The following is a 20,893-nucleotide window of genomic DNA, read 5'->3' as shown; positions in this document are numbered from 1 at the left end:
ATTATTAAATTACTTAATTACTTTAAATTACTGTGAGAAAGAGAAAAAAAAAAAACTACCCTTATTCAACAACAGACCCTAACAGAACTCAGTGTTACAGACGTCAGAGGTAGTCAACATGCCAGGCATTAAAACACTATATCTGCCTTTTGGAATCACTTTAATTAACCCAACATTTATGTAAAAAAGTAAAAACAAAAAAAAGGAACTTTATTGTTTAACCTAAAAAAAGAGCAATAGTGTACAAAACATATTTACAACATGGAAACTTATTTGCATACAAAGATATGCAGTTCAACAGCAAGCTTTAGCCAAAAGGCTTTCAAAAAAAAACTATACAGAAAAAGCTGCCAATACTAAGAAGATGCAAAAACAGGTTGCAGGAAAGCTTATGGGTGGGTTTGGTCTGTAGTTGAACACATGCTAGAAAACTAGAACTCAAAGTGCTTTCCAGTCAATGGGAGACTTTCCAGATTTTTGTAGCAGCTCGTTGGCCTTTGAAAAGTGTCTGCACCCAAAAAACCCCCGATGAGCAGACAGGGGAGACGGATGAACAGCCTGCAAGACGTGGTGACGTTTCTAAATACACACAGAGAGAAACCTTAGTATGAAAACACATTATAAAGCTTAAACTGAATGAGCCTGGATTAAAACAACTGACCCTGTCTATAGCAGCTCCTTTCTTCTGAGCATATGATCCCCACAGCAAGAAGACGAGGCCCTCCAGGTTTTTGCTGAGCCACTGCACCACGGCGTCAGTGAACGCCTCCCAGCCTCGGTCTTTGTGGGAGTTGGCCTGGTGCGCTCGGACAGTCAGCACAGCGTTGAGCAACAGCACTCCTGATGAGCAAGGTCAAAAAAAAAAAAAAAAAAAGGAGGAGGAGAGCAGGTTTGTTGCAGCTCTCTTATTGTGGGACTATGATTAAACATTTAACAAAATGGGGTTTTTTGTTTTGTTTTTTTTTCAAGTACCTTGTTGGGCCCATCCAGTCAGATCTCCATGTCCCGGGTGCTGGAAGCCTTTGATGTCAGAGCTCAGCTCTTTGAACATGTTCTCCAAGCTGGAAATGAAAAGGATCTGACTCAACAGCACTGATTTCAATTAACTCACAACTTTCCAACACTGGGAACAAGCAGGTATGAAAGTTATTCATTCACAGAAGAAGAAAGAAGAAATGGCATGAAGAAAGCCATTTATACATGTTTTTTCCCCATCAGAGGTAGTGAAAGGGCTTCAAACCTTGGGGGAGGAGGCACCGGTCTCTTCACGCTGAAGCACAATCCATGAGCTTGGTTAGGACCGTGATATGGATCCTGGCCAAGGATCACCACTTTTACCTGGAATTGTAGACACGCTTGGGTTAGGCGACTGTGACAGACTAAAGGACACCTCAGATAATACATCACACAGGAACTTTTTTATGCAGTTGTCTGCTGGGGAGATGGCAGCACAGAGAGGGTTGGCTCGGTCCTGCATAGTCCCCTAGACCCCATAGAGGAAGTGGGTGAGACGAGGACATTAGCCAAACTAATGTCGATTATGGACAACACCTCACACCCCGTGCATAAGACTTTGGAGGCCCTGAGCAGCTTCCCGAGCACCAGACTGTCCCTTCATCCCGACAACAGTCACACTGTACAGTATACACACAGAATAAATACCGTCTAAAAATACATGTGTATCATTATCACTCCCACTGCACTTTATGTAGATCTACAAATATAATAACAGCAAAAAAAAACAAACAAAAAAAACCCACAAAACTGTAACAAGTGAATTTCCCCACTGTTGGATAAAACAAAGTCTATGTCTACGTCTAACAACCAGTGTCACTGAAGCTCAATCTGTACATGGCATCGATTGTCAGTTTACACACTTACATCTCGGATGTCACACATCTGTGTCCAGGTAAATACATGTTCAGCAGGTGGGTAAACTGTGTGGCGTTTCCTCTCTTCACAAACAAAACTCGTCAGCTGTGGGAGAGATGTGAAGTCACTATAACTGTTCAAAACAACAGAGTGTGCAGTATCCCGTCTCCTCCTCTTCTCACTTGTTTGAAGTACGGCTTTCCAAACTCAGCCGACAGCGCCTTCCTCCAGCTCTCCCCGAACCCTGGTGGTGTTTGAACGGAAGACAGTCTCTCCAGCGCCGCTTTCTTGTTGCGGGCGATCTTGTCCAGCTGCTCCGGGGATAGAGGGGCAGGGCGTGGGCTGCTCTGCTCCGTCTCCACCCCACAGCCCTTCTGCTTTTTCTGGATAATTTTAATGTATTGAGAAACACATAGAACTGGTGAGAAGCGGACAGCCGGGGGTCTAAACGGCTTCAGAAAGTGTCGACAAAGCGGTGGAAACATAATCGCGCTGCGAGTGTCACGCTGAACACCAACAACACAGCGGTGGCTTTGAACGCAGCTTGGAGTACGCGAACGCGTCGCGGGAAACTACAAATCTCCCAGTGTCTGAAACGCTCATGACACCACTGTAAGTTTTTAAAATACATGCCAACAAGCTAATATAAAAAGTATAAGGTACATATTTAACTCTTAAAATTTAAACTGTTTTAAAAAAAAGAAATGACACTCACCGGCTCGTTTGCATCCTCCTCGGATTCAATTAACTCCGTAGAAGTCCTCTTCTTCGAAACTGGCGAAAAAAATGAGTTAATAGTCTTCTGTCCAATCATTTTGTCTAAAACACTGTGGTGGTAACCTGTTGTAAACCAAGAGAGTTCAAAAAATACCCGGAATGAGAATAAAACAGCAGTCTGCTGCTCCGAAACCCAAATCTCCCCAAGTGGGAATAACACATTTGGCGCCTAAACAGTGACGGCACAGAGATATGTTAATGAGCTGAGGGGTGTTCAAGACACACTACTGTTTGGTGTTTTATGTTGTTAAAAGTAAGCGTGCAGCACCTAGCATAAGGATAAGCGTCTATTTACATGAATAAAAAAAGTGTTTGTCTGACGTTTTTAGGGATTTTTTTTTGTTGTTGTTGTTTAAGGTGTTTGTAGAACGAAACAAAACGTCCACGCAATGATGACCAGAAAGCCTCCTATTTAAATCAGTTTTGAGTCATTTTTTCATGCAAAATAACTGAGCAGATTTTCTGCTGTTCTTCTTTCCGGTAAACTAAACATGCACTCACCGGCCACTTTGTTAGGTATACCGGGTCAACTGCCCATAATGCAGGTCGGTCAGTTGCGTCACATAATAGAATTTCGCTATGTCTGCATTTAGAAATGCAGACATAGCGAGGAAGACCCGTTTTAGTCCAAACGCACCATAGTGGGGGGAAAGGTGAACGTGGCATCGTTTTTGGTGACAGACAGGCTGTTCTGCGTATTTCAGAAACTGCTGATTTGCTGGGATTTGACCACACACCCATCTTTAGTGTTTACAGAGGATGGTCTGAAGAAAAGAAAAATATCCAGTGAGCAGAAGCTCAGTGGATGAGAATGCTTTGTTGATGTCAGAAGACAATGACCAGACTACTTCCAGCTCTTCCAGGAAGGCTACAGGAAGTCAAATAAACACTTGCTCACAACAGCTGAAGCTTGACGCAAACGGGCTACAGCAAGCGAGGATGCAGTGTCCACCAAAATTGGATAAAGATCATTAGAACATTAGAAAAACGCTGCCTGGTCTAATAAGTCTGGATTTCTGCTGCAACATTCAGATGTTCAGAATATGGAGTAAACAGCATGAAAGCAATGATCAGTCCTGCTTTGTATCAAAGGTCCAGACTGCAGGTGGTGTAATGCTGTGGAGGATATTTTCTTGGTACACTCACAGGCACACTTACTACTAACTGAGCTTTGTTTAAACCCCACAGCTTTGCTGAGCATTGATGCTGACCATGTCTGTCCCAACAGTGAATCTATCTTCTGATGCCGGGTTCAAGCAGGATAACACACCATGCCACAAAACTAAGATAATCTCAAACTGGTTTCTTGAACATGCCAATGAGTTTGCTGTACTCAAATGGTTTCCACAGTCATCAGATTTGAATCTAGTAGAGCACCTTTGGAATGTGTTGGAACAGGAGATTCATATCATGGATGTGCACCAGACTGCAGCAACTGTGTGATGCTGTCATGTTTATATGGACCAAAATCTTTGAGGAATGCTAATGTTTCCTCTTTCCATCACTCAGGTATTAAAAATCCACCAATGGAAAAGTTTGTGATTCAGGATCGGAACAAACGTCGCTGCACCAGTGACACTCCAGCAGCAAGTCCAAGAAAAAAGATTAAACAGGAAAGAGACGAGAAAATGAAGGAGGAAGATGATGAGGACACAGCCTTTGCAGAGTTCTCCAATCCCGTTCCCTGGCAAAAAATAGAAGCAGAGGGACTAGACTGTGATTATGCACTGCTTTTCTCTAAAGAGGAGGCAGACTGCCTTTTTACACAGCTGGAGGAGGAGGTGGTGTATGCTACAGGTACATCAACCCTGTTTTCTTTAAAGTTATGAGCAGAAGTTGCAGTGCATTTTAACTGTTGCGCTTGTTCCAGGTGAAGAGTCAAAGGTCCAGGTGTATGGAAAGGTGTACAACATACCGAGAAAGCAGGCCACGTATGGAGACGCAGGCCTAACGTACACTTATTCTGGGGTGAGGCGTATATCCTGCCCATGGACTCCAACTTTGGAATACATTCGAGACACTGTCACTAAAACGACAGGACAGACATTCAACTTTGTCTTGGTCAACAGGTGAGAAACGACTGATGCAAGCTGTAAATGTCACAGTTTTGAGATTTGGAGGTTTTACAGATCAACACGATTTTCTCCATCAGGTACAAAGATGGGCAGGATCACATGGGCGAGCACCGTGACGACGAGAAGGAGCTGGACCCCCGCTGTCCCATTGCGTCGGTCTCTCTGGGAGCAGCGCGGGACTTCTTCTTCAAACACAGAGACTCGCGAGGAAAGCAGAGCCGCCGACAAATTGAACCTGTGAAGCTGGAGCTCGCTCACGGAAGCCTGCTCCTCATGAACCCGCCGACCAACACCTTCTGGTACCACAGCCTCCCTGTCCGCAAGAAGATCCTCCTGCCTCGCATTAACCTCACATTCAGGCGCATTCTGCTGGACAGCAAGCGTGAGAGCAAGCCAAAGCCGGGTGTAAGTTAGGGACATGGCCACGTGCACAGCCACTAACAGCACAGCTCCAATTTAAGCAACTTGACACTCTGGAGGAAGACTGTCTTATTTATTTTTTTCAGTGAATCAGCATCTAACTTTACTCAACTCATATTCATGTTTCTGTTCGAAAAGAAGGCAAAGACTTCAGATCAATAAATGTAAACAGTTAAGTTGACTTGTGAGATTGTTTGTTGTCATTGATTGGACTGCTGCTGTACTCTAGCAGCTCTGGAAAGTAAAAGGTAGCTGGGTTGCATTTAAAGGAAAGGCATGTAAACAATGAAAATGTACTTCTTAGTGGATTGTGAGGTTGGTCCAAATACAGACTGCTTTAATCAGACTTCTCTTTAATGGGCTTAATGGGTATGAGAGGGGGGTGCATGACTTCAGCATCAGTTTGTTCCCTGGATATGTAAATATTTGTTAATACAGGAGCTTTTTTTTAATGTTCCAGAGTTGTCAGATTCCAAGGTTATATACACTCGCCAATTTATTAGGTTGGACCCCTTTTACCTTCAGAGTATTCCCCAGATATTTTGGTCCATGTTGACATGATAGCTTCATGTAGTTGTTTTAGATCCATGATGCAAATTTTCTGTTCGCCGCCACATCCCAAAGGTGGTCTATTATATTGCTGCCACAATCATTAGATGGCAAATTTTGGTAAGACTATACCAATTGTAGCCTCAATTTTCTATTGTTAGCTGAAAGGAGTAGCACCCAGTGTGGTCTCCTGCTGCTGTAGCCCATCTGCTTTGCAGTCCCAGCATTCAGAGATGCTCTTCTGCATGCCTTGGTTGTAACAAGTGGTTGAGTTACGGTTGCTTTCAGATCAGCTGGAGGCAGTCTGGACAGTCTTCTCTGACTCTGGCACTTAGAACTGCAGCTCACTGGGCATTTTCCTTTTCAGACCACACTCTGTAAACCTCAGAGATGATTGTGTGGGAAAGGTCCAAGTAGATCAGCAGTTTGATTAGGGTGAACATTTGATCAGATACAAGATTTGCTGCCTTTGGTATACCAGTAACAAGTATACTTTTAAACCTCTTGCAAATTGTGCAGTTTTCAAATTAACTGTATTTCAGTCAAAGACACTTAAATAATGGGGTGATTAACAATCTCTTAAACGTACCAAAAATGTTCTTGCTTTAATAAAACACTAAAGACCATTTTTAATGCTTTTAATACCTGAAAACGATCACCTTACAGACTGCACACAAATACAATCTCACATGAATATACACCAGTACAAACTGCAAAAATTAAGCAGTTTTGCACCAGATCACTGCTCATTTTGACCTCGTTGGTCAAAAGTTACACATTAATTATAAACAACAGGATGACTACAGAAATCTGCAGTCATGTTAACTAAGGGCACGTCTCTTATTAACCTGTTTAAAAACACCCACAGCATGTCAACTGGCTGTGATGTGTCACATTTCAAGGAAGGGCCCCGTTCACATTAATTGTAGCACTCATGGTTCCAAGTGTTTAAAATCTCGGGCATTTAAGACAATATGGCACTTAAACCACAAACGTGCAGTTCTATAAATCATGATAGAGTTAGGTTCACTGGAAACAGCAGAAATAATCAAACAGAAGAAACCGTGTCAATAGAAACATTATTACTGCTCTGGGTTTACATACACTGCTGAGAAGGATTAGGCAAACTACATCTGACAAAGAGAACCAGAGTCAAGGATAATTCCACCTTTGTGACTTTTCAGAATATGCAACAGCTCCTAAATATAATCACTGACAAGTCCTAATGAGCCACTTGAAGGCAATGGACAAAATAATAGGAACACCTTGAAGCAGCCTAGGGTGTATTCACATTTAAACACCAGAAGCCACACCTCTAGCCAACTTTTGAGCCAGCCTAAACACTGTACGCTTTCAATGTGAACCGCAGTTTGTAGGGTTCTTATCTTGGCATAGACTGCACCAATAAGCCACAACAGTAAAACCACCAGTCTAATATTATGGTGTCACCAAAATCATTTTGGCGTTTGTTTAAGCTGCTTGCTTGCAGGATGAAGCCTCTCCATCAGATGAGGATTTGGGGAATTTGGAAGCTGGGAATATGGTAAGTGGACTGCATTTATTTAGAGCTTTTCTAGTCCTACTGACTACTCAAACCGCTTTACATTCCAGCCAGCCAGCCAGCCACACACAGAGTTTTTTTCCATTGGGGTAAATATGCTGCTGGAGGAGGATACTGCCAGAGTGCCATTGCTTGGGATGCAACAGTCTTTAGGTGGGTGGAGTGGAGTGTACCAAAGTAGCATCCATATACCATGACCCATAGGTTTTCCAGCAGATCACTGCACCAGTGATGACGACCATTACTCATTTTGCTTGTCAGTGGTTTTTAATGTTGTGGCCAATGCAGCGTTTAATGTTCCTCTTTCTTTATCTGGTAGAAGTCGAGGTGTTACATAAATTATTACATGTCAAAGAAAAAGTAGCTTACCGATAAACAAGAACACAAAAATCCTGCAGTTTTATTATCTTTGGGATTAAAAGGCTCCTCCTCTGGAGCAGAGCAGCAGGCAAGCTGTCCACAACACATCACACTACACCCTAGGACAACTCTAGGATGGCTTTCTTCTCTGGTGTCATGTTCACAAAGCCACCTGTTGGTAACCGTGCTGTCCCCTGCCACATCGAGTGTGACAGTATGACTGGAAAGGCAGAAGTCATTCAGGCTGCGAGCCTTTGGTTACTGCTCTGACTGCAGAGAGAGGCCAAGCCTTCGAACTCTCTCGTAAAAGAGCATGTAAGCGTTGGAAGACAGCACCTCGTGCAGGCTGGCTTTGCGTACCGAATCGTCTGACACCCACAGCCACTGGCAGCTGAAGGGCGAAGAGCTGCGAGATGAGGAGGGGCTGCGGCGGTAGGTGACGAAATGTCCTGAGTGCATGTCACCGTGGTGAACCAGCACCGCCGTGAGCTGGAAAAGGTACTCTGTAGAACTGGAAGGAACGGGACAAATACACGTGGTTTATGATCAGTTGTCGCTTACACCCTGTGTGGAACAATCTGCATGCACGATTTTTGGATGCAGTCTTTGTTTCGGTTCATTTTCACCGGTGTGTTCGTTAATAAGGTTGTGACAGACAATGAATGTCAGAAACAATGAAAGTTATTGTTTTGAATGTTATCAAATAGAAATACTGGTAATGGTATCAATGTTGTTTAAATATAATATAGGGATACTGGGTTCTTCTTGTATAGTACTTAGTGTAGGTGTATGAGAGCATAAAGAGGTCTAAGACGAAGCTGTAGATTTCCTTTGGGTAACTTGGTGTTTAAACAATGAAACTCCTCTGCTTCGTGATAGTTTAGCTTTCAGTAGAAAGGCTTGTTAAGTTTAATACACGCTATAGGGACAAAAGTGTTGGGCCACTACGCTTAATCTTTGAACTGTTTGCCATCCCATTGCCATAGATTTACAAAAATCAATCACCTAGCAATGCAGTTTGCCTTTACAAACATTTGGGAAAGAACATGTTGTTCTAAAGAGCTCATTGAACTCGAGGGTAGAGCTGTAATAGGATGCTGCTGTTGCAACAGGTCAGTTTGTGAAACTTCTTCTAGATGTTCCGCCAAAAATGGTATTATTGCAAAGTGGATGTGTTCAAGAACCACAGCTACACAGCCACAAAGTGACAGACCACATAAAATTACAGAGCGGAGTCAGTCAGCGAAGTGCATACTGTGTAAATGTAATCCATAGTGGCAGCGCCAAACCTCCTCTGGCATTAACATCAGCACAAAAACTGTTTGCCGGGAGCTTCATGGTAGGAGTTTCCACAGCTGAGCAGCTCCTGTGGGTGTAATGTGTAGGTGGCCCAGTACTTTTCCATATGTGTTTGTGTTTTAGCTCTACTAGAAAAAAATAAAAATCTGTAGACACATTGAGATCTGCTAATTCTGCCAATGCGGAAAAAGGGATTTCAATTACCAGATCACCACTGAATACCCTGATATATTTGAGTTCCTTATTGATTACCTGTAGTCATATGTGAGGCTGAGCTGTGGGTTCACACCAGAAGTGTGAAGGAGGACCGATGAACAAGTTCCATTAGAAAAAGGTTTGTTGTTGTTATGATGCTCTGAATCTGAAACACGAAATACAATAAATGCATGAATAAAATAAACTTAATAATAATAATAATGATGCAAGAACTCCAACATACCGGAGCCATTGGCAGAGGGTTTTTCTACTGAATCGTCTCTGCTTTCAGCCTTTATGGATTTTGCAGTGCATCTGAGCCGCTGACTCCTCTGTGTGGAAGTGTTGTGTTTGTAATGGTCCATTGATAGATACTCTGCAAACTGCACATGCTCCTGTCGTTTGATGGGTGTTCCTTCACTCGACCACGTCAATCTTTGCAAGTGGATGCAAAGGCACTGGGGGAGCTAACAAAGACTGCCAATCATTTACCCTTCAACCTCAAGCTGGATAAGAACTAGCTTTTGCCATGTACAGAGTTCCTAAAAGGAAAATAAATACTTGGGTTATTAATGCTTAACCAAAAGAGACTACTTACCTTCCCCAGTTTTAGCTGTTTAACAAATGTTGTCCTTTGGCTTTCTACAACTGGTCCATTTATTGTGGTTGCTTGTTGAAGCTGAGGAAAAATGATCAAAAACTTAAAATTTATACATAAAATCAGCAAATAATACACCTGTGAAAGAAACATCTGGACCTTTTGTTCCTCTTCAGGCGACCTCCCCACTTCAAATCTTTCACTTAGTAAATCATTTAACGAGAGGATTGCCACAGTTTAGCTTGGCACTGATATGGAAGTCAGTGTACCTTGGTGCAGTTTTCACACTCCACTTCTTTGATGGTTTCCGAAGAGATAAAGTGCTGAAGACACTGATCTAGAGAGATCGGCCGCCCCTGAGAACAAGCACAAGTCCTATTATAACAAACAGAACAACCATGAAATATACTGTTGTGTACACAGCACAAGATACATTTTCACTTACCCACTGAGGTAAAGGAATGGACAGGGAAAGACTATCAAATGAGTCGTACCGCACTGGACTCTAAAAATGGAAAGCAGAGGTATAAAATCACATCCTGAAAGAAGACAAACAGTAATTTTCCTCTTTTTTTTTCCTCTAAAAGAAAAAACAAACAAACAAAAAACTCACCTGTAGCTCGCAGCGCTTGCAGAACATGTTGCTTGTTAACCGACCATGAAACGGATGCTGAAACTTCCACGGACTTGGTATTGGATGAAGGGGAGCTGCCAAATGAGAATTTCACTCAAATGAAATACAACTTTGTTTTGGTTTTATCATCTAGGTTCTATGATTTCTACTCCTTCTCACCTCGGCTTCTGCATGTCATAGTTTTCTCATCTTGATCTGGGAGACTCTGGTATAAAATAAGCACACACACAAAGAATAACTAGACACATATTTCTGATACTTCAATAGCACAGAGACTGACTGAGATTTTTAGAGTGTAGGAGGCAATCTTTGGATTATTGTCGCCTACAAACTCCAGATTACAATTGTGCTTCATTGTTCTAGAAGACGAGTGTATTGGAATGGATGCAACATGCAAGAGAAATAGCGAGAAAAATGAATTACCTCAAGGGAGTGCATATCAAACAGATTTGTGACTTTGGGCTGACGATCTCGCTCCTCTTCCAGAGAAGATGTAAGGACATGAAACAGCTCATGTGCATCCTAAGAAGGGATGAACCAACACAAACACACAACAGTTATGAGGTGGACGAGCAAATTGTATACAAATCTAAAGCTGGTGGATCGATCCACTGCTCCTCCAGTCTGCATGTGGACATATCCTAGAAGAAGATAATGAACGCTGAGTTGCCGCCAATTTATCCCTCAGAGTGACAGTGTATGTGAATGTTAAAAAAAAAATAAAATAGAAGCCTGGAGGCAGATTAAGTTGCTGAATGTGTGTGAGACAACAATATCAGCAATAATACTGACTAACCTGCTCTTCAAATGAGCTGATGTGCCATCTGTACAGTCTGAGGACATCCAGGAGACATCCAGCATCAAGAACATCATCCTCACCTGGCTCATCACTGGATAGCGCTGTAAGTGCAGAAACAACCTCCATGTGAAAATTTCAGAGGAACTCAGCATGTCCAGTACACTGTGCTTATATGACACACTGGTTTTATGTACCTTTGAGAAGCTGGAGCAGTGTCGTGGATAGCTGGTTGTCTTTGCAGGACTGGATTGAAGGCAGAGCTGCAAACTTCTCCAGCCACCTGATGAACGACGGACATGCTGCTAAGCCCTGAAGTAACGAGTTCAGAAAGCAGGTGTTCCCCAAGTTTAAAAGACCTGGTGCCATACCTGCAGGGAACCACGAGTCACTGTAGTTTGCTGCAATGTAAACAGTGCCATAAATATAATGTGTGCGCCACACGGTCACATCAGCTCTTACCTCTCTTTCTTTTCTTTCGCTCTGTGATTGGACCCCACAAAACGTATACTCCAGCTGCAATCGCAGCAGCTATCCCACCAATGACACCCCAGTTCTTTATCATCTTGTTTCTAAAAACAACAACAACAACAACAACATCATATTCCTAGCAACAAAACACAGAAAGGGATCAGACATGGGGGGGTCATAAAAATAGGACAGAAAGGATAGGCATGAGAGTAACATTTAAATATATATAGACTGATAGTTGTATTGATGATGGGTGTGTATGCGTTTTGTTGTTGTTGTTTTTTGGCCACCATATCTTGCATCACTAAATTTTTGGCACCCAATAAAAGCGATCAGCTCGGATTTGAAACAAAATATGATAAAGGTTCAAGCCAAAAATGAATATTAGGTCTCTAATATACCACCAAACACTTTACAGACTACAGCTGTGAAATATAATTAAACGTCAGCTCTGTCATAAAGTTTATTCTTACAAACTGTTTTTTATTAAACTTTTATTCATCAATCCCACTTTTTCTTACATGTCACACTGGTATAAGTCGTCCTAGCATTTGAGTATATGAATATATTTATAATTTGTAAAATGTTCTCCCCTCAGACAGCACAGACAAAACAACGGGCACAACAATTCCACTCTATGATCTACTAACCCGACATCCAATTAGTTAATCTAGAGTAAACGAGGACACGACGAGACTCGATCACATCAAACAAAATCTCCATCGACATCTGCTCTGATAAAGCTTCCGTTGAACTGCCTGAACTGATGTTTGCGGCTTCAATAAAAACATTATGTGGGTTAAAAAAAATTAAGTCCCTGGCGTTACTAATTACCCCATCTTTATCAGTAAGTAAACACGACCCAGTTCACATAAGAGGACATACAGGCTAGGTTTAGCTGTAGTGGCTAACTTACCGAGAGCTCCGAGGTAAGGCTACCCTCTGGCCCCTACGTATCCTCCATCAATAAGCACCCACGCTTCTATGTTCAAATACAGTCTATAACCCATTAATATCAGTGCATATCTCCTGTAGCAGGCTTACTAACTGTGGCATTAAACCAGACAGCGAGTCTGCGCATGTTTCATTTTGGGTCCAACCAAAGCCTACGGCGGCGGCGGCGGCATCGCGACCGCGCTTCTTCCTTCCGCGTGCACCTGCAATTAAGCTGTTTTGTGCCAGGTGGTGAGGATTTACCTGATTACGGGTCCAGTGCCAAGAAACTCCCGAACAAGCTTATCAGAGCTTTTTGCTCTGCACCACAACATCCTGCTCCTTCTGCGGAACTCTCAATGGTTGATGGTGTGTTTCAGGACGGACCCAAAGAAGAGTGGCACGCCTGTAACGTCATTACCTGCGGTCGTAAGAAAAAAGTAGGGCTTGAAGCACTGATGCGTTGGTTTTGATTTGATTCTGAATTAGTTTTTCAGTTGTTATGCTTTCATTAGACTCTTTAAGAAAACTGAATAAAACCACAAAATTCTTTACATTTCACAAATCTTTTAAAATCACACTTCAAGCTGAAACTCAAAACCGTTTTTTTCAAGTTCCCCAAAACATTTTGTAGAACAAAACGAGAGGTTTCACACTTGGAAAAGAAATTAACCCATCAAAACACCGTGCAAGTCTTCCAAATTTCCATAGGTCTTATTTCAATTATTTTCTCCTTTTTCACGTTTTTACAACATTGTAATGGCCGTAAGCACCTACGAGATCAGATGGGGTTTTTTGGTTTTTTTGTTTTGTTTTGTTTTTTCAGAAGAAAGACAATAAAATCTGGCCTGTAAACTCTCTAAGTAGCTTTTACGGGAATTTCAGAAACTTGTGCCCTGCCCTCACTTGTTTTACACATGACACACGAGGAAAGTAAAGGATTGGCTTACCGTCTGGTATAGGGCCAGAGCCATAAGGTAAGTAATCTTTTCCATTGTCCTATTTTCATTTCAAGTGGACGGATAAACACGTATCTGCGCTTTGTTATTTTGTTTTATTTCTTTGTTTAATTTTGTTTTTTAATCTAAATTTCAGCTTCTATTTTTTCATATATATAGTTGCACCTGCAAAAGAGGGGACATGTATAAAACGAAGTCCTTCACAGTTTTCAAACTCTCTGGCTTTGATTGTATTGCAACTCTAGGAGCTAGTCTCTTCAGAAGTGTAGCCTTTTCTACTGATGATTGGAGCACAGGTGCAACACTCCACCTTTCCTGCTATAAACACACAGCCTCTGCATCAAACGTCCCTTTTTGCTGCTACTAAGCTTCATATTGTATGATATATATAAATTGAAAATCTCATACCTTGTACAGTGTATAGGTTTTCTGTATAGCACTATTGTTATAAGTTATACCGCATCTATTTGTTCTGCACTGTCCACTTTGCTGCCGTAACATGACTTTTCCGTGAGTGTATGTGAAATTCATTGGCTTAAAAAACAAAATGTCAAAGAAACTTCCATTTATCTCAAAGAAAGCACACGAGTGCAGTTACCAAGCAAGAGTGTAGATTTTTTTTTAAAAAAAGGATGTTTGTTAGACTCTTTTAAACAGAAAACTGGTATAGCGCTCAAAATGAAGACAAAAAAGTACTTGGAAACACTAGTGCCCTTTTTAAAGACTGCCGGTGTTCTGACACGAAAGCTATGTGACTCTAAAAGCGTAAAATCTACACCTGGAATATGATACCTTAAGAGAAAAAAATTCTTCACCTTACTAACCAGTAAGTAACCAACTAACTGGTTGTAACTTATTTCCTAACCCCTATTATTATTATTATTATTATTATTATTATTATTATTATTATTATTATTATTATTATTATATAGCAAACTTGCATCGAGTTGTACTAATAGTTTCAACCCCACTCGTAGACTCGCTTCTAGGTGTTCTTTCAATAACTTTCACGTTACAGCTTTAAAAATTCCGATTCATCTGTGTTGTGCGTTTCCCAGTCTGGTTTCCAGCGTCAGTGTTGATAACTCGTCATGTGTTGGCTCGTGTAATCAGCAGTCATGCGGTCTCATACCCTCCTGAGCTCATGCCTTTCCGAGAGTCTCGCGCTGTGACTCGCGCAGGGCAGCCTCTCATTGGCTGTCGACGGACACCCGGAGCAGATCGCTCTCCTCGGTGCTGAAATCGCAGCCCGTCGTGACCATGTAAACGGCGATGATGCCAAACGGACTGTCGGCCAATGAACACCAAAATGGACGATGATCTGTTCCAGCTGAGACAGCTGCCGTGAGTACGGTGCAGTCTGCACCCCAACGCCTTTTTTGTGTGTTTTCTCCTCCCGGCTTTGCGTGATTGTCCGACGCATCGCCCTCTGACGGCTTCGCGTCGCCTTTGATTAGCTCCCTGGACCACAGATAGCCTGAAGCTGCTCAAAAGCACCGATCGTGCAGTTTTATTATCCACACATGTGTTCCTAGATAGAAGAGAAACAAAGAACAATAACACCGCGTCTTCTGTCTCCGCTACTGGAGGCATTTTGTTTACAGGCGTAGCATCTTCCTAAGAAACTATTTATTTACCGGAAGCAGATTGGCTGTGATTTCTAAGCTTAATAAGTTTTTTTTGGGGGGGGGGGGGGGGGGGGGGTTAAACATGATTTTCTTTTTCTTTTTTCTTTTTTTTACTATGTTTACTGCCATAAGACAATTTATCACAGCCCTGCTGCACATGCGTTAAGGCTGGCCCATGACAGTCTAGCTTAGCCTTAGTGAGAGATATTTAGGAGTCTCCTTTCAGAATCCTGCTAAAAAAAAATTTCAATTACATTTTCTTTTTGTTTCAAAGGGAAGGTAAACATGTCAGAGCAGTCCACTGCAGCATAACTACCTACTCCTGTGTGTGCATTTCTTACCAGAGAGATTGAAAGGGGAAATTATAGTGTTTACAGGGGAACACAGACCTCCCCGGAAATCTCACAAACTCATCTGTAATACTGATAGGCTACTTTCCACTGCAAGCAGGCTATGTTATGTAATTACAGTGATTAAGACGTCCCACTCTCCGTGTTCCTTTTTAGTCTTTCAGCCTGAGCAAACTATCAATTATCTGCATGTAGAAGTATCCCTTCCACCCTTCACATGTGCATCTCTTAGCCTTTAAAAGCTTGTCTGGCAGTGAAGTGAAGTGTGCCAACCTGTCTGCTGGCCTGATATGGTTTCCCCATTGGAGAATAATATCACCCATACACAAAATCAAAGCCAGGAAAAGCTCATATCACCAAGGCAACAGCCTCTGACTCTCATTTGCACTCAGCATTGCTCTGACACCAGTCTTATGAAACTCCTGTGACCTGCCTTATTGCAGATAAGTTCCTTCTCCTGAGCTTAGGATAAGATATAGTCTATCCTCTTCTTTATGTTTTTTGTAGTGTTGTCCGCTTCCGTCGCACAGGTGAGAGCACACGCTCAGAGGACGATGTTGAGAGCAGAGAGCAGGATGCAAGGATTGCAGAGCAGACTGATCTGGAGGCTGTGGCGCTCACTGAGGGTGCTCCAGTACCTCGAGAGTTTGCTAATCCGACTGATGGTACAGTATGACATGGCTTCATTTCTCTCAGACAGCTTTTTTAAGGTCTTACATTTTCCTTCTGGGCTCAGACTCAAGTACAATCTTGCTGCACGCCCTCATTCTCTCAGACACATTCATGGTGGAAGATGCCGTAGAAGCCATAGGCTTTGGGACATTTCAGTGGAAACTCTCCATCCTCACTGGCCTTTCCTGGGTGAGAACTGCTCTTTCATTTAAATAAGCACCATACAAAATATTTATGACAACTGCATATGAATTCACTGAGTGTCTTTGTGTGTTTTCAGATGGCTGATGCTATGGAGATGATGATCCTCAGCATCTTAGCTCCACAGCTCCACTGTGAATGGAGACTGCCCAGCCTGGAAGTGGCACTGCTTACATCGGTAATGTCTCTCTTATGACCTGAGCACACTTCAGATATGTGCTGAATCTTTGCAACCTTAATGAATCTGAAAGTCATATTTAGAGTCAGAGTGAAATACAGAATATCATTCAAACAAGGAAATTAAGGTTCACTTACTAAAGACACTAAACATTCACATTTTGGTGGCTCAACCAAAACCAAATACTACCAACAGTTTAAGAACAGTGTATAAGAGGATGCGCATGCTATGTCGGAAAACTTTTGGCTACAATCTGACTGGGACTTGATTTTTTTCTGTTTTTTTTTTTTTTTCTTCTTGATACAGGCAGTGTTCATCGGGATGATGATCAGCTCTTCTCTTTGGGGGAACATATCTGACAAATATGGCAGAAAGACAGTAAGTTCTAATAGCATTCAGTCAGAGGTCCAAATGATTTACAGAGTTAGGGTTTCTTAGTACATACTAGACAACAGGAGTGATCCGCTTCATTATGCCAGAGTGAGATTTTGCTTATTTATTTATTTAGCAGTGTATTATGTCTTGATTGTATACACATGCAGGGTCTGAAGCTGAGTGTTCTGTGGACGATGTTCTACGGCCTGATGAGTGCTTTTGCACCTATTTACGGCTGGATCCTTGTCCTCCGTGCACTGGTGGGCTTCGGCATTGGAGGGGCACCTCAGTCGTGAGTAACCCTTCATCTTGAAAAAACAAAGCAAAAAAACAATCAAATTGTAATGTGTGGCGATTGGGTTCATAATAAAGTGCCTCTTTTTGTAAGGGTGACGCTGTATGCTGAGTTTCTGCCTATGAAGTCCAGAGCCACATGCATCTTGCTTATTGAGGTATGGAGTGCACAAATCTTATATCATTTCAGCACTTAAACCTTCTCAGCCCTAAAACCTGCATTTGCTGCTGTCATAGATATTTTGGGCACTGGGCACTGTATTTGAGGTCCTCTTAGCGATCCTGGTGATGCCCACTCTGGGCTGGCGCTGGCTGCTCGGACTTTCTACCATTCCTCTCTTCATTTTTGCCATTCTGTGCTTTGTAAGTATGTTAGCAGTCTTGAGCTGTTCTACAATTTGAAGCATGATAGATTACAGCTTTATCAACCTAATTTTTCTTTTGTTTTTTGGTGGGTGGGAGCAGTGGCTGCCAGAGAGTGCTCGATACGACGTGCTGACCGGGAATCAGGAAAAGGCTCTGAACACACTGAAGCGCATTGCCACTGAGAACGGAGCACCCATGCCACTGGGAAAACTGATTGCCGCCAGACAGGTGCGGCGTGCATCTGCAAAAACTCTAAAGGCTTTGTGTACATTAAGTACCCTCTATTATACTGCCATTTGTGTTCTGAGGGTTTTTTTATGGCTGTTTTTTTTTATTAGGAAGATCGTGGGAAGATTCGAGACTTATTTTCATCTCACTTCCGCTGGACCACAGTCCTGCTGTGGTTTATTTGGTAAATTAGCAATTGATAATGTCTTCCTCTTTCTCGAAAACCTCGCGTTTTCATTGTCCAGTAATTTACCTAAAGCAAATCAGCATGAATTGATCTGTGTCTCTTCCTGCAGGTTTGCGAATGCTTTCTCTTATTATGGGCTGGTGCTGCTCACCACAGAGCTGTTTCAGGAGGGAGGCGCATGTGGAAGTGAGTCAGATGCTGATAGAGGGCCTCACACACTTTATGGTGGTTATGTTTTTGCAAAAAGCATCACAGACAGTAGGCTGAGTGCTGGATTTGAAGCATCCTGTTTGGTGTAACTCCCTCTAGTGTCCAAAGGTAATAAGGAGGAGCTCCGATGCAGCTTAGAGTGTAAATACCTGAATTCTGACGACTACAAAGACCTGCTGTGGACTACGTTATCTGAATTCCCAGGTACACATCGCTAAGCTGTCATAAATTTGTTGTTCAATATATTAAAAACTGTGCAAATTCTGCTCTAAATTATGCACAAATATGACCACCTGCTGGTTATTATGCATTAATATAAACGCCTCCTCTCTTCTTGCTTCAATTATTGTTCTATTGTTGTTGTTTTTTCATACACTCATGCAGGCACTCATTTTGGTGTCTCAATATGATTGGCTGCACCTGCATTTTTTCTACTATGTGAGAGCATGCAGTTTGATTTAGGGGTCTGAGTATGCTGATGTTGTACAGGACTGCTGGTGACGCTGTGGGCTATCGATCGATTGGGAAGGAGGAAGACCATGGCACTGTGTTTCTTCGTTTTCTCTATGTGTATTATTCCACTCTATGGCTGTGTTGGGAGGTAAAGGCACAACTGGCCATAATTAGGCTTTTAAATACTTTAAAAATTAGTAATGCTGTCCATTTACTGATACTGATTTATCCCCTGCAGAGCCTCCATGACAGTGTTGATATTCATCGCCAGAGCATTTATTGCAGGAGGGTTTCAGGCAGCCTATGTGTACACTCCAGAGGTAAGATATCTACACAGTGAGCGGTTTTGCTCCTACTGTGTAAAACACATTTGCAGGGAAGAATTAGAAAATGTGCAGCCTCCTATGTATTTCTGAAACGCTGCAGGTATACCCAACAGCGACCAGAGCTTTAGGATTGGGAACAAGCAGTGGAATGGCCAGGGTTGGTGCCCTAATAACTCCGTTTGTTGCCCAGGTAACACTTTGTTTTCCCATGACAACACAGCACAAAAATGTCAGAGTGTTAGTGTCACACATTGTGATTGTACATGGGCTTCATCCTGCAGGTGATGCTGGAGTCCTCGGTGTACCTGGCTCTGTCAGTGTACTGCTGCTGTTGCCTCTTCGCGGCCGTCGCCTCCTGCGCGCTGCCAATTGAGACGACAGGCCGCGGCCTGCAGGAGTCCAGCCACCGCGAGTGGGGACAGGAGATGATGGGTAGGGCCTCTTCCCACAGCGCTGGAGGAGTCCCTGACTCCAGCTCCGGCTCCCAGGGCTGAGGATGCGTCAGCTGCAGTGCAGCTGAGAGGAGACCACAGTGAAGAAGAGAAGCAAGGAGAGGGAAGACAACAAAACCAGCTCTCTGTGTTCATCTTTGCCCCCCTTCTATGATCTTCAGTTTAGTCAGCGCAGTGGCTGGGAGCCAGGCAACACAGTAGTTACATGTACATGTCATTGTACTTTTAGTCTTTTAAACACCATTGCTCTCACAAGTTTGCCACTCTATAACTGCACACAGGGTAATCAAGAAAGACCAAATGACCTACATGAGTGTGAGAGTGAATGGGGGAGGAAAATCGTAAAGAGAGAATTCTAATACTTCAACCAAAGTATTTTAATCAAGCTTTTCTAATCCAAGAGAAGCAAAAGGGATAGCGTAATCTTCTTTTCAAAAAGCCTTAAAACTACCTATTTAGCTTGTGGTCGAGAGACCTACTCTTAAACCTATGAGAAAGCTGCTTCTGCTAACGTAGTGGGCGTAGATACATATGTAAGGAACAGCATTATCCTGTGCGCACAATTTGCCTGCTGAAATACACTAATCACACTTGTCTTTATTTTTTTTAAACAGAGCATTGATAGATTGAAGGAAAATCCCACACAATCAAAACAACAGGGCATCAGAATGAAAAGGGTGTGGGGTTATTTAAGTTTCAGCCGTGAGAGGTGAAAGGAAGTCACTAGCTTTCATACACCGAGCATCCTTTTGAACTCTTGTGTTGTATGTGTTGTTCTTGTGTCAGTATTAGTTCACATTTTAACACGGTAAAGACCTGTGGAAAATGCAGGTAACATTGAAAATACCACCTCATCTCTTGATCATTATCAGGACAGATTCTTTATAGCAAGCTGAGGGATCTGTTGAAACCTTCACCAGAAGATATTAACATCAGTAAGATAATAACTTTTCATATTTACAGCACAAACACGCTCCACGGATCCTGTATTTACGTTAACATTAAAGTGTTTGATCATTTAAATCTGAGCAGTTTCTCAACACCCAAAGCTGACTGAACCTAGTTAGCAAGGTTTACATAATTTAAAAATACAAAAACATTCACACATGTATGTGGTGTCATAATCTATAGACTTTGATGCATCTCGTGCCCTACTTCAGCAGACTTTGATGCTGCGTTCCCGAATGTCCACAGCGGGATGTTGCGTTCTGTAAATAATGTATCAATACCTGGTTTAGTTGTTGTCTTTGCTTTTGTTTGTAACAGAGGTGACGAGGAGATGGACTGAGGGAAGTTTTGTTTAAAAAAATAAATAAATACAGAGATTAACGAGTATAGGTCTGATGAGCTGTTACCTGCCAGTGTTTGAGATGAAGACCTGCATTACGTGTCTGTGTGCACAGATCCTTGTCAACGCACTGGATGTAAATGTGTATGATACTGTAGTAAATGATCTTTCAAAGACAAGCAACTA

General features: G+C 42.4%; 4 protein-coding genes across 5 annotated transcripts; 2 read left to right on the top strand and 2 right to left on the bottom strand.

Moving 5' to 3' along the window:
- Positions 1-43: 43 nt before the first annotated feature.
- unga (uracil DNA glycosylase a) lies at positions 44-2,721 on the bottom strand. Of its 2 annotated transcripts, XM_085179045.1 has the most exons (7): positions 2,588-2,721; positions 2,055-2,255; positions 1,882-1,977; positions 1,241-1,338; positions 973-1,061; positions 662-840; positions 48-579 (listed from the first exon to the last, which is right to left on the bottom strand). In XM_085179045.1, the coding sequence occupies exons 1-7, from the start codon at positions 2,684-2,686 to the stop codon at positions 439-441; spliced, it is 903 nt and encodes a 300-aa protein (XP_085035171.1). In that variant the 5' UTR covers positions 2,687-2,721; the 3' UTR covers positions 48-438. The 2 variants fall into 2 exon arrangements, with proteins under 2 accessions (XP_085035169.1, XP_085035171.1); XM_085179043.1 differs by lacking the exon at positions 2,588-2,721 and having other exon boundaries at positions 44-579; positions 2,055-2,357.
- usp30 (ubiquitin specific peptidase 30) lies at positions 2,588-12,914 on the bottom strand. Its single transcript, XM_085179037.1, has 13 exons — positions 12,805-12,914; positions 11,599-11,708; positions 11,334-11,507; positions 11,137-11,240; positions 10,764-10,862; positions 10,500-10,545; positions 10,320-10,414; positions 10,152-10,211; positions 9,976-10,062; positions 9,707-9,787; positions 9,353-9,575; positions 9,166-9,274; positions 2,588-8,125 (listed from the first exon to the last, which is right to left on the bottom strand). Exons 1-13 carry the CDS (start codon positions 12,873-12,875, stop codon positions 7,873-7,875), a joined length of 1,512 nt encoding a protein of 503 aa, XP_085035163.1. The 5' UTR covers positions 12,876-12,914; the 3' UTR covers positions 2,588-7,872.
- On the top strand, positions 2,918-9,058 carry alkbh2 (alkB homolog 2, alpha-ketoglutarate dependent dioxygenase). Its single transcript, XM_085179046.1, has 4 exons — positions 2,918-3,754; positions 4,159-4,446; positions 4,520-4,718; positions 4,802-9,058. Exons 1-4 carry the CDS (start codon positions 3,682-3,684, stop codon positions 5,136-5,138), a joined length of 897 nt encoding a protein of 298 aa, XP_085035172.1. The 5' UTR covers positions 2,918-3,681; the 3' UTR covers positions 5,139-9,058.
- Positions 12,915-14,466: 1,552 nt separating the features above from the next.
- On the top strand, positions 14,467-20,890 carry svopa (SV2 related protein a). Its single transcript, XM_085179036.1, has 16 exons — positions 14,467-14,843; positions 15,985-16,142; positions 16,253-16,338; positions 16,430-16,528; positions 16,835-16,906; positions 17,071-17,195; positions 17,292-17,355; positions 17,435-17,560; positions 17,663-17,791; positions 17,902-17,975; positions 18,088-18,164; positions 18,288-18,392; positions 18,678-18,789; positions 18,880-18,961; positions 19,068-19,157; positions 19,249-20,890. Exons 1-16 carry the CDS (start codon positions 14,797-14,799, stop codon positions 19,459-19,461), a joined length of 1,659 nt encoding a protein of 552 aa, XP_085035162.1. The 5' UTR covers positions 14,467-14,796; the 3' UTR covers positions 19,462-20,890.
- Positions 20,891-20,893: the final 3 nt, after the last annotated feature.

This window comes from Neolamprologus multifasciatus, chromosome 12 (genome assembly GCF_963576455.1).
Source record: "Neolamprologus multifasciatus chromosome 12, fNeoMul1.2, whole genome shotgun sequence".
Taxonomy (NCBI): domain Eukaryota; kingdom Metazoa; phylum Chordata; class Actinopteri; order Cichliformes; family Cichlidae; genus Neolamprologus; species Neolamprologus multifasciatus.
Note: the sequence above shows the minus strand (reverse complement) of the source record. Positions and strands in the feature narration are given on the sequence as shown.

Excerpts from the sequence above, each read along its gene's own strand:
- unga (XM_085179043.1), bottom strand. The coding sequence starts at position 2,357 with ATGTTTCCACCGCTTTGTCGACACTTTCTGAAGCCGTTTAGACCCCCG. Across the intron at positions 1,339-1,881 it reads AGATGTGTGACATCCGAGAT|GTAAAAGTGGTGATCCTTGG; the intron begins GTAAGTGTGTAA and ends CTACAATTCCAG. Across the intron at positions 580-661 it reads AAGGAGCTGCTATAGACAGG|AAACGTCACCACGTCTTGCA; the intron begins GTCAGTTGTTTT and ends GTGTGTATTTAG.
- alkbh2 (XM_085179046.1), top strand. The coding sequence starts at position 3,682 with ATGTTCAGAATATGGAGTAAACAGCATGAAAGCAATGATCAGTCCTGC. Across the intron at positions 3,755-4,158 it reads ATCAAAGGTCCAGACTGCAG|GTATTAAAAATCCACCAATG; the intron begins GTGGTGTAATGC and ends TCCATCACTCAG. Across the intron at positions 4,447-4,519 it reads GGAGGTGGTGTATGCTACAG|GTGAAGAGTCAAAGGTCCAG; the intron begins GTACATCAACCC and ends CGCTTGTTCCAG.
- usp30 (XM_085179037.1), bottom strand. The coding sequence starts at position 12,875 with ATGTTGTGGTGCAGAGCAAAAAGCTCTGATAAGCTTGTTCGGGAGTTT. Across the intron at positions 10,863-11,136 it reads TCAGCTCATTTGAAGAGCAG|GATGCACATGAGCTGTTTCA; the intron begins GTTAGTCAGTAT and ends ATCCCTTCTTAG. Across the intron at positions 8,126-9,165 it reads AGCCTCACATATGACTACAG|TTCTACAGAGTACCTTTTCC; the intron begins GTAATCAATAAG and ends CGTTCCTTCCAG.
- svopa (XM_085179036.1), top strand. The coding sequence starts at position 14,797 with ATGAACACCAAAATGGACGATGATCTGTTCCAGCTGAGACAGCTGCC. Across the intron at positions 14,844-15,984 it reads TTCCAGCTGAGACAGCTGCC|TGTTGTCCGCTTCCGTCGCA; the intron begins GTGAGTACGGTG and ends TGTTTTTTGTAG. Across the intron at positions 16,907-17,070 it reads ACAAATATGGCAGAAAGACA|GGTCTGAAGCTGAGTGTTCT; the intron begins GTAAGTTCTAAT and ends ATACACATGCAG.